The 14141-nt window shown below is 40.5% G+C and overlaps 1 protein-coding gene across 8 annotated transcripts in view; it reads left to right on the top strand.

Annotated features, from left to right (window-relative positions):
- Positions 1–14141, top strand: part of zgc:114120 (uncharacterized protein LOC619267 homolog) — a 111995-nt gene that overhangs the window by 76496 nt on the left and 21358 nt on the right. For 6 of the 8 annotated variants that reach the window (XM_037536735.1, XM_017700747.2, XM_037536737.1 and 3 more), the window contains 7 exons: positions 1722–2038; positions 3747–4495; positions 4633–4716; positions 6828–6868; positions 7037–7060; positions 12295–12455; positions 13713–13888. In XM_037536735.1, the coding sequence (XP_037392632.1) occupies positions 1722–2038; positions 3747–4495; positions 4633–4716; positions 6828–6868; positions 7037–7060; positions 12295–12455; positions 13713–13888 (1552 nt within the window). The remainder of the gene's footprint in view (positions 1–1721; positions 2039–3746; positions 4496–4632; positions 4717–6827; positions 6869–7036; positions 7061–12294; positions 12456–13712; positions 13889–14141) is intronic. The other 2 variants (XM_037536740.1, XM_037536734.1) reach the window with 2 other exon arrangements.

Here is a 14141-nt window from a genome sequence, read left to right as displayed (position 1 = left end):
GTGAAATTACATTCTTCCAGGAAAAAGGTGCAACATGGAACAAAAGAGTACAAAGTGCGAATGTGCAGACATAGTATAGAATTAAACTAGAAACAATAAATATAATAAATTAAACAGACAGTCACAGTGAACTGACAGGACTGTGCAGCGCCGACACAGCACTCATTCTGGACATTAGGTAGTGGAATAAGGTGCAGAGGTATTAACATGTTGTGATCTGTGAGTCACGCAGTCAGTTGACATACATAAAACACAGCAGTTACTGAGGTAGAAAAACCTGAGTAAAACAGTGAAAACACAGTGTAGCAGCAATGTTCCAGATAGTGCAAGTAGAGCATCAAAAGAGTTGTGTGTGTGTGTGTGTGTGTGTGTGTGTGTGGAGTATGTGTGTGGGGGGGGCGGGGGTTAGTTCACTCCTTGTGAGTTTAAAAACACATTCCAAAAAAGTTGGGACAGGGGAAACAAAAGGTTGATAAAGTTGTGTAATGCTAAAAACACCTGGTAGTTAATTGGCAACAGGTCAGTAACATAATTCAGTATAAAAAGCATCCCAGAGAGGTGGAGTCTTTCAGAAGTAAAGATGAGGAGGGGTTCACCACTCTGTGAAAGACTGCATGAGCAAATAGTGCAACAATTCAAGAATAACTTTTCAACATAAAGTAGCAAAACTTTTGTTTTTCATCATCTACAGTACATAATTACATTAAATCTCTGTATTAATGCAACTGATAAAACTACTGATAAAACTTTTAAGTGTGACAAAATCATGACATGTCAATGCAACACAAACTAATGCTAGTTAAGTAGGTGAAGTTCTTTTAGCATTTCACACTGCATACCTGCTTGGATATGTCCTCATCCTCCTTAAGTAGCTTTTTCATACTTGTTTTCTTGGTGCCAAGTTGTTTTTTTTTTTTGTTGTTGTTTTTTTTTTTTTTTTTGCAGTTTTGCACTTGAATGTAACTTGATCTGAACATTTTTGTGCTTCCGTATGTTAGTTTATATTTCACATTGTACATAAAAGTGTGATGTTTATGACAGACAGTCAATCACATGACACAAGAGAAGGAGTCACTGAAGAAGGAAGAAGAAATCATATATAGGTATATATAGAAATAGGTTACGTCGAATTAAGTTATCTGGATGAGCTAGAACTACTGGCTAGTTAAACACAGCCCGTGATCAAGAATTTAGAAAAGATTATCTGTAGTTTAAGTTGTAACATACTGGAACTCTAAACAAGCTTCAAATCATCAGTATTACACAAATGATCCAGTTAGAGATGTATGTAATTTAGACAGCCTGTGGTAGTCGTTATTCCAATTTTTCTGCCTCCAAATGTTCAGTGCTTCTGATAGCAAGATTAGGGACCTCTGACGAAATCCCTCTGTCTGCCCCCAAATTCTAGAGTTGGCCTTGTGCCCAGGCCCCTCCCCCCCATAGCTATGGCCCTGGCACACACACAGGCTCAGTGCATAAAGTAAGGACACACAACGACACATCACACCGTAAACTCCTTTTTTGTATGCACACAGCGTACACACCTAATGCGTAGACATGCATACCCAACTCACTTATGCCCTCTGGTTTTCTAACTCTTACTTCTCTCTCCGCCTTCCCATTCTGACCCCTGCCATTATGCTCCCTCCCTCTCCCTTGCTCTTTCCTTTTCCCTTACTCTCTTGCTCTCCCTCACTCTCTCCCCTTCTCTCCGTCTGCAGGGGTCCTGTTCCTGCAGTTTGGAGATGAGACAAGACGCGTTCACATCACACATGAGCTGACCAGCATGGAGACGCTGCACGCTCTCATCGTGCATATGTTCCCGCAGAAGCTGACTATGGGGGCTTTGCGCTCGCCCAGCACAGCAATCCTCATCAAGGATGAGGCGCGCAACGTCTTCTATGAGCTGGAGGACCCACGAGACGTTCAGGATCGCTGTGTCATAAAGATCTACTGCCGCGAGCCTCCACTCCGGGACACACCCTATAACGCACCCCACCACGGACACCACGGACACATCGCCAATGGAGATTTGCGGGTTAGTGTGTGTTTTTTACACTGTGCTAACTGTTACAGGTATAGAGGTACATCTGATATGGATTGTAAATGGTTGTGATGGTGAAATTAGTCACATGTAGCGTACTGGGTGGTGTAATAGTGAAGTGATGCTTACATTTAGCACCATGCCAGCAAAGCCACCTGTAAAAATTACAGGTACCTGTAAAAGTGAGCTGCCCTGTGGTTATAAACTGACCAATAATGAATAGCATAGAGGGAGGCCAATAAATTATGCATGACAACGAATAGTATACAGTCTCTAGTAGTACCTGTAGTACTGTGCTACTTCATACTTTAGGCATTTAAAATCTAGTCTAGTTAGAAGAACAGAGGTTTGGCTCCAGATGCCTCCTCAATGCCTCCAGCTATTACATAAATTTCTTCAGTTCCACCACTAGTACACTTTAATGTAAATTTAATATAATTTAAGTACTGATTAGCCAAAACAGCTGCTGTGTTCTGATAACTACAGTTAATACAGTTAACTGTATAAATGCAGTTATCTGTTGATGTGATTCTGAGATCATTGTGCATCCCTGAATTAAATCCACATTATGTACAATACAATGTGTTCTTACTGTATATAAATACTAAACGGTAGTGTATTTTTTGATAAAGTGGATGGTGAATGTAGGCTTGAACATCTAACTAAGCCTGTTAGTTAAGCCTGTTACTAACTAAGCCTGACTTGAAACCCAATTAATCCCTTCCAAAAAAAACAAAAAAACAATCACTATCTGAAATTATTTTCCTCGTCACGAGCTCGACTGGAAGTGATTGACAGTGCGGATGGTAGTGTGAGAGGAAACATTATCTTTAGCTTTTTGATTGAGCTCTGGAGTGATCAGAGGGCTTCTGATGTTTTCAAGCATGTTTCGTTTTCATGCCTCTAAGCATTCACGAGTCCCATGATGTGAGTGGTCATCGATGAAACTGAATAAGTGATTGAGGCAACAGCCAGAGAGAGTAGTAGGAGAGAGAAAAAATGCAGAGTGTATGTGTTCAGCAGCAACACAGGCAAACAATAACTTTCTTTACTATTTCAATACAGCTGTCAGTTCATAGTACATATTTTTCCAGCTATCTCTCTCTCTCTGATATCTGTGTTTCTCAGCTACATATTCGGCCCCAGTGTGCGTTTCCACTACGCTTCCTGTGTCCAGTTAATTTCTGGAAATTTTTCTGTAGCGTAAACTTGTGTGTTTGATCCATTGTTTTTTGCCTTCTCATTTAAAGTGCTGGCCTCCATGACAAAGAGACACTTTTTTCTAAACCTGTTAGGATATTTAAAGTCGTGTGCTGTACACCCACCCTTAGCTAATGAGCTGACTCAGGTGTTAAATGAGGCAGAATGCTAAAGTCTGCATTCTGTCATATTGTGGCCCATCACACTGCAGTTTGACACTCCTGATGTACACCTAGACAGTGAGTGAGAAGGAGTGAAAGAATGAGAGAAAGACTTACTGCTACTCCTCTGCTCTGTGTGAATGTTGTGGTGTCTGCCTGAGTGAAAACTCTTGACACATTTCCTGCCGTGTGACATCGCTGTGACACTTTAACTTTGCTATGCGGTATGTAGTGTCAGTCACTGAAAGAATTTTAAAATGCCACACATTTCTCTCGCACCCTTTCTCCTCCTTTTCACATTCATATAACCTGCTGCCCTCCCTCAAACACCCCGATACCAGAGAGAGCTGGTATATGCCTCGAGGGAGTCGTCTCCTACTCGCCGTCTGAACACCCTCCCTTCCTCTTCGTCCCCATCGGGCTCGCCGTCCCGCTCACACTCCCGCCTCTCCTACGCCGGGGGGCGGCCCTCATCCTACGCTGGAGGCCCTCCGCCTTCCCCCCAGCCTCACCCCTACCAGCACCAGCACCATGTCCCTGGGCAGGGTGCTCACGGGCAGCCAGTGTTCTGCCCCTCACCCAGCGCCATCCTGGAGCGGCGGGATGTGAAACCAGATGAGGAGCTGACGTCGACATCAAAGAGTGTGGTGCTGCTGAAGAATGAGGCCATCTATGCTGACCCATATGCGCTGGTCCACTCACCTCAGGCCCTGGCCTATCGCCGTGGTTCTGCTCGCTCTCTGGGGCCCTACCCTGCGGCTGCACTGCACTGCGAGTTGGAGGGTGCCCTCTACAGGCCTGGAGGTCCTCTCTATGCTGACCCTTATGCTGCTGCAGGCTTCCGCACGCTGCCCCCAGCCTCACCGCAGAAGCTGCTGGATGCAAGAGACCCGTACGGACCGCAGCCAGGCCGGGGGTCACCAGGCAGGCAGGCATTCAGAAAGGATGGGACGGTGTTTGTAGAGAGCCCCAAATCCCGGGGTGGGGGGCCACCGCTGGACCAAATGTGTGTAATAGGAGGACCTGGAGCTGAAGGTGTGGGATTGCCAGGATACACTACGCCATTACCCGGCAATGAAACGGAGACCAGGTAAGGGGTTATTCTGCTTTGACTTTTACAGGGCAAATTACATTACTTTTTGTGTGTAGTGAGTTTTCTATGTATAAAAGGTTTTTATTTTTATTATTGTTATAGTTGTTATTATTATAGTAATCCCTGTTTTGCAGGGAGCGAATGGAGGCAATGGAGAAGCAGATAGCCAGCCTGACCGGTCTGGTCCAGAGCGTTCTAACCAGGGCCCCTGACAGTCCGTAAGCCACATTTTCACTTTCAAATAATATTTGAAAATATTCAATAATATAAGCACTACTAAATACTTTTAACACAGAAAATTTGCTTAGACCCCAACGGCAGGTAAGAGGTAAGACGGTCCATAAAGCATAGTTCCTCATTCTCAATAAAATATTGTATAAAAAAGGCTTTCTAAGACTCGTGCAAGACCACATGCAAGATGTAAGCAAAACCTGGACTACACCAGTGTACATATAAATATTTAATATTTTGCATGTATTTTTTACATTTTGGGCTTCTAAAAGCTTCACACTGGTAAAGCTGTGACACAAGGATGAATATAGTGCCAGTCAAAAGTTTGAACATAATTTATCATTGTCTTAAAGACATTTTGATCTGAAGGCTTAGGCATAAGTGCTTGAAGTTAGTGGAGTTGCCTCTGTATGAATTAAATACTCTCCCAACAAGTAGTTGGGTCATCATACAGAAACGTCCATTTTTGTGTCCCTAGCGTTTACAGATATATTACACTTAAAAAAAACATGTTAGGGTTACAATTTATTTACATTTTAAAATGAAACAATACGTTTTTTTTAAGAATTACACAATTTTTAGCATTAGTTTAACAGTGTTGTTTTAAAAATCACACTGATGGCCTCACTTGAAAAAATCACATGGTCAGTCCATTGTGTCTTTCAGTTCTTAGAAATGTTCTTCAGTTCTTTAGCTCTTTAGCTTTAGATTTCATATGAAGCTTTTAGTTGACGTCACTGGTGTAACTTACTTTATTCTTAGGTAATTGTAAGAAAATAGAATTGGCAACATGTGGTTTGATGCTCCATAACAGGCACTTTGTAAAATTTATTTTTCATTAAAAATGTCATTAATGTTATTGTCACTGGTGTTGCCTTTTTTATGTGTAGCACCAATAAGGATTGGTAACACCAGTGATACCTATGGATAGATAATAAAGTGGACGTTTCTGTAGAATGACCTGGCAGTCATTGGCTGGAGGTTAGGGAACTGGCCCTGTGACCAGAAGGTTGCTGGTTTGATCCCCAGTGCTGACAGTCCATGACCTTGAGCAAGACACCTAACCCTAATTGCTTCCTGGGCGCCATGGATAGGGCTGCCCACCGCTCCGGGCAAGTGTGCTCACTGCCCCATAGTGCGTGTGTATTCACTAGTGTGTATGTGGTGTTTCACTTCACGGATGGATTAAATGCGGAGGTGGAATTTCCCTGTTTGTGGGATTAAAAAAGTATCACTTATTTAAAATGTTAATAAAATTTAGAGTTGAAAAAAAACATTTAGTGCACAGGCAATCAGCATTGCAATCAGCACTCTCTCTTTACCTTTATCAGCCAAGTCATGTTGTTGTCCGAAGTTTGCTTTTTTTAGTTTTGCCCTAAACCTACAAGGCTAATGTAGCTACAAGCAATGAAATAAACGAGTATTGTTAGTTTATACTTGAGTAGAGTAATTATCGTTGGCGTAAGCTGCATGCCTAAATCATCAGGTCTCTTCTACTTCTAAATAGACTTGTCTTTGTGATTTCTGACACTTTATGACAGGCTACTTGCAACTGAAAATTGAGCAAATGTATCATAAGAATAGCCACGGCAGTGCAAGTGCAGAATTTGTAGCAGGATGCCACTCTGGCCCTTGACCAATCGGAACAAAATGGGCAAGCAACCATAAGAATTCTAACAGCATTTTAGATAGCGGCTGAATAGAGTGTTTTTGAAACACTGAAGCATGTAAATCTATTCTAGTAGACCCCCAAAATAAAATTCTGAACATTGAAAATGAGCATGATAGGTCCCTTTTGAGATAAAAAGGTATGAAGTTCCCATATACCCACCCTCCCTCCTGCCCCTCTATCGGTAAGCAAGTCTATTTGAGCTATTTTGAGCAAGTCTTCTCAAACATGATTTGAGGTAGGGGTGTGATGATTTAGGCATGCTGTTAACACAGTGGGTCTGATACAGATTTAAGATATTAAACATATTTTGACTGATATTAAACATATTTTGACTCGCATTTAATGTGTTATCTTTTTTTAAACAAACTATTTCTTTAATGAATGCAGGCTGGGCTCTAGTGTGAGAAATCTGTCTTTCTTTTACAGTGACAAGGCTGAAACGGCAAGCGACTGCTCAGCTCCTGAGAGTGAGTAAACTGCATATGTTTGTGTGTGTGTGTGTGTGTGTGTGTGTGTGTGTGTAAGTGAGACACTTCTCTGACATTCTGCCTCACATCACCTGCATTCATTGGGTGAAAGGAGACATGCTGGCCTATGATTGGGACGCTTAACCACTGACGTGTTTTGTGTTTCAGCTGGCAGGTTTAGAAAAAGAAAAGGTATTTCTGTGTGTCTCTCTGTTGTTCTGTCTCTCTCTCTCTCTTCAATGTTCCCCAGTGAAGGTGTTGTCCAACCTGATCTGTCTTTCATCAACGTGTGGAATGATTTCAGGGATTCCTCCACCCTGAAAATGTCTGGATGCTGGTGATTTGGGGGTGAAAAACATGGATCCCTGAGTTTGGAAGATCCTTCTCTGTGTGTGTGTGTATGTAGGTGTGCCCAAGAGTGTCGGGTTGAGTGTGCGTGTGTGTATCTGACCCTGGAATGTATTTGTTGTATCCATGGTAACCCCTCCGCATTCCTGGAATGAACCCTAGAAAGCGGTTTGACTCTGCGGCATGTTCTGTGGCCCTTTTTTCCCCGAAGAGAGCAATAATGACAGTGGATATTGCTCCGTTGCAAGCTGTGTGTTTGAAATATTAGTGTTTTGAAATATTACTGAGCGTGTTTAACAGGTTGAGTGGACTGTTTTGGATAACCTGATTGTGTGTTGCATGTTGTGTAGACTCAGAAGTTGTGTATTGAACTGATGCAGTAGAATTCCATGTTGCTGTTTTTACCTGGAGGATAAGTGCTTTGAAAAAAGCAATATATTCAGTTTACTTGATTCAGATGTGTACATCATTTCCACTTGAATAAAATGTTATAAAACAACTAGAGATGGCCACAACCTAATACTGAGGTATTGAATCAATATCAAGAGCAGATGCTGGATTGGATATCAGAGGAAAAAATAGAATTAAACTGATCAGATTGTATCACAAATCTAGTCTGAAATAGCACAGAATTACTTGCAGTGCCATAAAGCAAGGTAAGGTAAGCTAACATCAGCAGACATATCGCTGTTGTCGGAACAAAACCTTGTATCTCCATTTTTGTCATTTTTCAGTTTTTGACATAATTTGAAAATACCCATAGTCTTATATATTGTCTGTAAATTCCATGATGAATGAACCAAAATAAATGACTTAAAATTACTTGGGGAAAAAAAGTCTGGTTCAGTTGACTTACATTAAAAGCAGAGTATGTTTTTTCCTTCTCCTGTAAAGTTACAATTTTGGAGCTACAAGGTTTTGATCTGGCAAGAGCGATATGATGCCACCCTTTATATAATTCCGTCAAAATGGCCATTAAGCACAGGTAATTCCCAAAAATTATCTTTCCACATTTATCAGTTAAAAAAAAAATGTTAAAAGATATAAAGAAAACAGAATTCATGACTGTGCAAGACCTGATGAACCACCTGAACTGTCAGAAAAAACAGTACTTATAGCTTTCATCTTTATGAAATAGGAAAATTAAATTTTACTCTTGCTTTACATCTGAAACAATCCTCAGGTGTTTTCATCCACTGTGAGGAGACATCTCAACACTGAGTCTGAATAGAGGTGTAGCTGTCAAGAAGCTGTTACTGAGAAAAAAAAAGGCAAAAAAAGAAGATAATTGCACTAGCACATCAAAACTGGGCATCTGAGGTGTGGAGAAATGCCTTATTGACTAATGAATCTAAATTTGTAAGTGGAATGAAAGCAAGTGATTTTTTTGTGTGGAAATGATGTAGACACTTGAATGAAGTAAATTAAGTGCATCAATTTTTTTTTTAGTGTGGAGGATGTGGTGAATACTGAAGTATGTGGATGTAAATGGGGGGTCGGGTATAGGCCTTGACATGTTGAAAATGGCAACTTTCAAGAAATAACACCAAATATTTTATATACACCAAGTGTTTTCAAATGATAATATTTTTACTTCTACTCAAGTACTTCTTATGAAGGACTACTCATAGAACAGACATGATACGCTTTATGTGTAATGCAGGCATTAATAGACCATCATCCACTTTATCAGAAACCGTGTAGCTCCACTTGCTGGTCTAGAGACTATATCTGCCGATGCACAATTTTTGTGAGACATCCTCTATTCCTTCATCACTGGTCAGTTTCTGACCACTTGTACCAGCCTGATACACTTAAATACCAGCTCCATACACCATGGCAATACAATAGAACTATGCCATAGAAAGCATTGCCAATAGACTACCAGAATGCCAGTCCTCTGGTCAATGTCAAGCATCGGCAATGGGGTTTCAAGTATAAAACCCCCAGCCCTGAGCTGTGGAATAATGGAGCACCAGCTAATACCTTTGTGATGAGCTCAAGTGGAGAGTTTGTGATGCAGAACTAATCATTTAACATCATTACCTGACCTCATTAATGCGCTTGTGACTAAATGTAATCAAATTCTCACAGCAATGTTCCAATATCAAGTGTCAAGCCTTCCCAGAAGAGGCTGTTACTGCAGCAAAGGAAGGCAAATTTCAAAAACTTGATTTCAGAAGAAAATCAAATGTCATTTCATTCCAGTGTATATAATTTATATTGAGCAATGACAATAATGACCACTTCACTTCACTTGGGTGAGCAGGTGTCTACAAACATTTGGATTTATAGTGTGTCTGAATAGTGATGAATGGGGAAGAGTGTAGTTGTTAAACTGTGGGCTACATTGTGTGATTGTACACCTGTGTAGTAGACTAGTGGACTGGTTTTACATGCCAGTACAAATAGTGATTAGTTATACTGCATAACACTGACATACTAGTGTTAGCTGTCTCCAAATACAACAGTACAACTGAGTACAACAGATGGCGTGAGTTGTCATTAAGTGATGTCAGCAATAACACTTTACTATAAGTTATTACTTATAAGAATGCATGACACCTACATAATCCCTTCATGAAAACTGGCATACACCTACATAAACATTTATAGACATTTATTCCAGTAGGCATCATTCATCATAAAGGCTGTATATTCCAACTTGTTAAGTTTTCCTAACATCACTGTCAAGTCAGTTATTTCCTGTCAGTAGCTTTTGTCATGACACCTTCTGGGGTGAAATGATATAGATGTTGTAGCTCAGTGTATGTCACAGTGACATAATGATATATATAGTATTTTCAAATGATAAAATTTTTACTTCTACTCAAGTATATTGGAGGAGTAAAGGAATCTACTTTTTACTCCAGTTCTGGAGCGTTAGCATTGTATTTTAGACCAAAATCGAAGAAGCATAGAGACGTATAGTCTTCAGGTACTATACTGACTAATGCTGGATGGGGCAGTCGTGAGCTGGAGGTTAGGGAACTGGCCCTGTGACCAGAAGGTTGCCGGTTTGATCCCCAGTGCCAACAAGTACATGACTGAGGTGTCATTGAGCAAGACACCTAACCCCCACCTGGTCCCCGGGTGCTGTGGGTAGGGCTGCCCACCGCACTGGGCAAGTGTGCTCACTAGTGTGTTTGTGGTGGTTCATTTCATGGATGGGTTAAATGCAGAGGTGAAATTTCCCTGTTTGTGGGACTAGTAAGTATTAAACACTTTACTGTAGGGTGCTGTTCTTTAGGCTATGACAACTGACATATCCCTACATAACTGTACATAAATGCTTATTACAATAGGCATCATGTGTCATAAAATCTACTTACTGACTTTGATCAAAATTGCCCAATTTAATCTTCATAACAAATGATGTGTTTTGGAATAAACATTTATAAAAGCTTATCTAGGGCTATGTAAGTGGTCATGACAAGCTTATGTAGGTGTCATGTAGCCTTATGAACGGCACCCTACAGTACAGTGTTACCGCTGGATGTACTAGAGGTACCACTGCAGTTCTATAGATTACTTAGTACTTGAGATTTTTCAACCTGCTACTTCTGTATTTCTACTCAAAGTGATTTTGGAAGGTACTTTTACCTGTGCAATTATTTAATGCAAGCATCAGTATGTTTGATGAGTACTGACTTTAGTTACTCTACCCACCTCTGGTTGAGTTTCATTTTAGCATTTATAAGATTTAAACTCTCATATCATCAGTTTTATGTGACTGTGGTATAACTAAGCTGTGAAGTCAGTTGTTATAACATGCTGTGTCATTTCACCCAAAAACCTAGTGTTTAACCTTTAATTCGAACATGAGGAAGTCAAGTACAAGCTTTTTGATGCAGGCCGAGTTGTGGGGGGAACAGAACCATCAAACACAGAAAATAATCAGACAAACTATAAATACATTAAATGGTGACAGTAAAGTAAATTAGTCATGTACAGTTCAACCACATTTCGTAGTAGTTCAAAACACCAGCAAAATAGACTAAAACCAATAGATGCCAGCTCTCTAATGAACTAAAACATCTACTTCACAACCTCAGCGTTCTGTTTGTCATACATAAACGCGCATGTGAGGTGAACAGGTTAGTCTTCCGAGAAAATGACCACCCCTCTTGCACTTGAAAGCAGCTTGAGACTTTATGGTCAACAAGGTGCCATGTTGCCTTATGGACACTGCCCTACAGAATAGTGTTATCCATCCATCCATCCATCCATTTTCTAAGCCACTTCTCCGTCAGGGTTGCAGGGGGATGCTGGAGCCTATCCCAGCAGTCTTCGGGCGGAAGGCAGGATACACCCTGGACAGGTCGCCAGTCCATCGCAGGGCAGACAGACAAACACAGACAGTCACTCACACACTCACATCTAGGGGCAATTTAGCATGTCCAATTGGCCTGACTGCATGTCTTTGGACTGTGGGAGGAAACCGGAGAACCCGGAGGAAACTCACGCAGACACAGGGAGAACATGCAAACTCCACACGGTCACCCGGCCGGGGAATCGAACCCAGGCCCTCCTCACTGTGAGGCGATAGCACTACCCACCACGCCACCATGCCGCCCCTAATAGTGTTATCATTTTGGTTAACTTTGAAATAGAGAATGAGGCCAGTTTGCTACTGAAAGAGACAGCAGCACTTTATGGCATTTGATGCCAACAGAGCAAAATGTCAAGTTATTGTTACAGTAGCAGACAAACGTTTGGGCAGTCCCTGGTCAAATTACATGTTTTGTTGATTTTCTTGTGTGAAAATACACATCCTCTACAGAGAACATGCTTTTTGTTAAGTTAAATAAATGAATAGAGATTTAATACTAAAATATATAAGTTAATTCCCTGTAGAGGATAATGTAAACTTGTTTTAACATACTTCTTTTAACAAAACATGTCATTTGACCAGAGTTGTTCAAACTTTTGCACGTGACTGTCATGTATGTGTTTTGAATGGCCCTTCATAAGACATGTTGGAATAACTCTGGATAGAAAAACAGTGGAAAAACATTGGAGTTGCATGAATTCATCCTTGCCATCATGTGACCTGGATTCTTGTCTCTGATTGCCAGCTACGACTCCCTCAGCCCCTCTGGCCCTGATGCCACCTCCTCCCACTGGTTTGTCCCAGCCGATCAACATGTCCCGCTCCCAAATGCAGCTTCACCTAAGTGAACTGCAACACAGCACAGTTGAGCTGAGGAGGCAGCTGACACAGTTACGCAAACTGCAGGTATGTATGAGAGAAACCGGTAGTAGGTGAGTGTGTGTGACTTACTATAGTGGTCAAAAGTTTGGACTTATGATGGAATGTGCCTTTTTTACAATATTAAAGACATTTAAATCTAAAGATTTATAATCTCATCTTCTTAAAAAGCACAGAAATCTCACAGTCCGATAAATATGTATTTTATTGACGGATGCAACTGGCCAACAAAGAGACAGCACTACATGCAGGGCAACCACTGCAGCACTGTACTCAGCTGACATGAACGTTTGCAGTCTTTATACAGAAGCTGTAAAGTGTCCCATTCTGACAAATGGTGGCTAAGATTACTGGAATTACAATCAAGTAGACTGCCTGATATTCACTTAGGCTACACCCTGAGTGCAAATAATATAAGTACATTTAACAGAATTTAAAAGTGGAATTTCACTGATATTTTCTGAATTTTTGCATAACTAAATCATTAAACAAAGTCATTCAGAGTGGTGTGGTGTGAAACGTTCAGTTCTAGATAATAGTTCTAGATTAGTCGAAATGGTCGTCACTATGTTGCCTGAAGTCTGAGTCACGTATTATAGTTTTAAGATAAGATATTTGCTTAAAGTATATATTGTTAAAATCCAGTGATTATAGGGTGATTTTTTTAGGGGAAGATTTTTTGCTGTAGACAGAACACAAAAATCTAAGAGTACCAATGTACATCAGACCACTCTTAAAGTCTTTATTTGCTACATGATGACTGAATTATGCAGACATTTTAAATTTCCTTTGAATATAAGCACAAAACACAGAATCTGACATGTCTTGAAACTTGTTTCTAATACAGAATAAATACATAAATAGTTAATGTTGATGCCTTTGTATACATTTGCTTCCAAAACAAAACATCCAGATAAAAATATTCTATTTAATTCTCTCCCTGATAATATAGACGTTGAACTACAATCATTATGCTATCCTGACTACTGCTTATACCTCAATTAAAGTTGATTAGTGGAATATCTATCCTCATTAAGTTGAGCAAATAAACTGTTGTGAAGTAGTGTGGGTGTAATTATTTATAAAAACCCACAATTTTGATTGTAGAAATTCTCTTGTTATCTCTTAGTTTTAATGTTCACTGTTATTCTTAAATGAGGGAAGCAATAAACATAAGAAAAACCCTTATACGAATAGCAAACTTTTGACTGATACTGCAGCTCATGCACAGAATCATGGTAATAAAACCTGTGTGTGTGTGTGTGTGTGTGTGTGTGTGTGCAGTTACAGAATCAGGATTCAGTGCATGTGTTGCTGAGACAAACAGAGGCAGATTTAGGTCTTTGCTTAATTGAAGCATCCCGGACGCAAGAGGACCCCCTTCAACGCCAGCGCCTCCTAGTGGAGGAGGAGAGACTGCGCTATCTTAATGAGGAGGAGCTGATTATACAGCAACTGCAGTGAGTTAATAAGGACACAAAATTCACTGTATTTAAATCCAGACACTGGTTGCATTTTCTGCTTGCTACAAACCAAGTAATCCCAAACGCATTCACTGATGTTGAGGTCTGGACTCCATCCGTCCATTGTTCTGAGAAAATTAACTTCCTTTTGTGTATTTCATTTTCTCAGCTTATTTACAGCTACACATCCTTTCAGACTTTTTCAGCTTTGAGTGTTCTCACACTGAAATATTGAATAGAAATACTTGAA

The sequence above is a fragment of the Pygocentrus nattereri genome, chromosome 3 (assembly GCF_015220715.1).
Source record: "Pygocentrus nattereri isolate fPygNat1 chromosome 3, fPygNat1.pri, whole genome shotgun sequence".
In the NCBI taxonomy this organism is placed as follows: Eukaryota; Metazoa; Chordata; class Actinopteri; order Characiformes; family Serrasalmidae; genus Pygocentrus; species Pygocentrus nattereri.
Note: the sequence above shows the minus strand (reverse complement) of the source record. Positions and strands in the feature narration are given on the sequence as shown.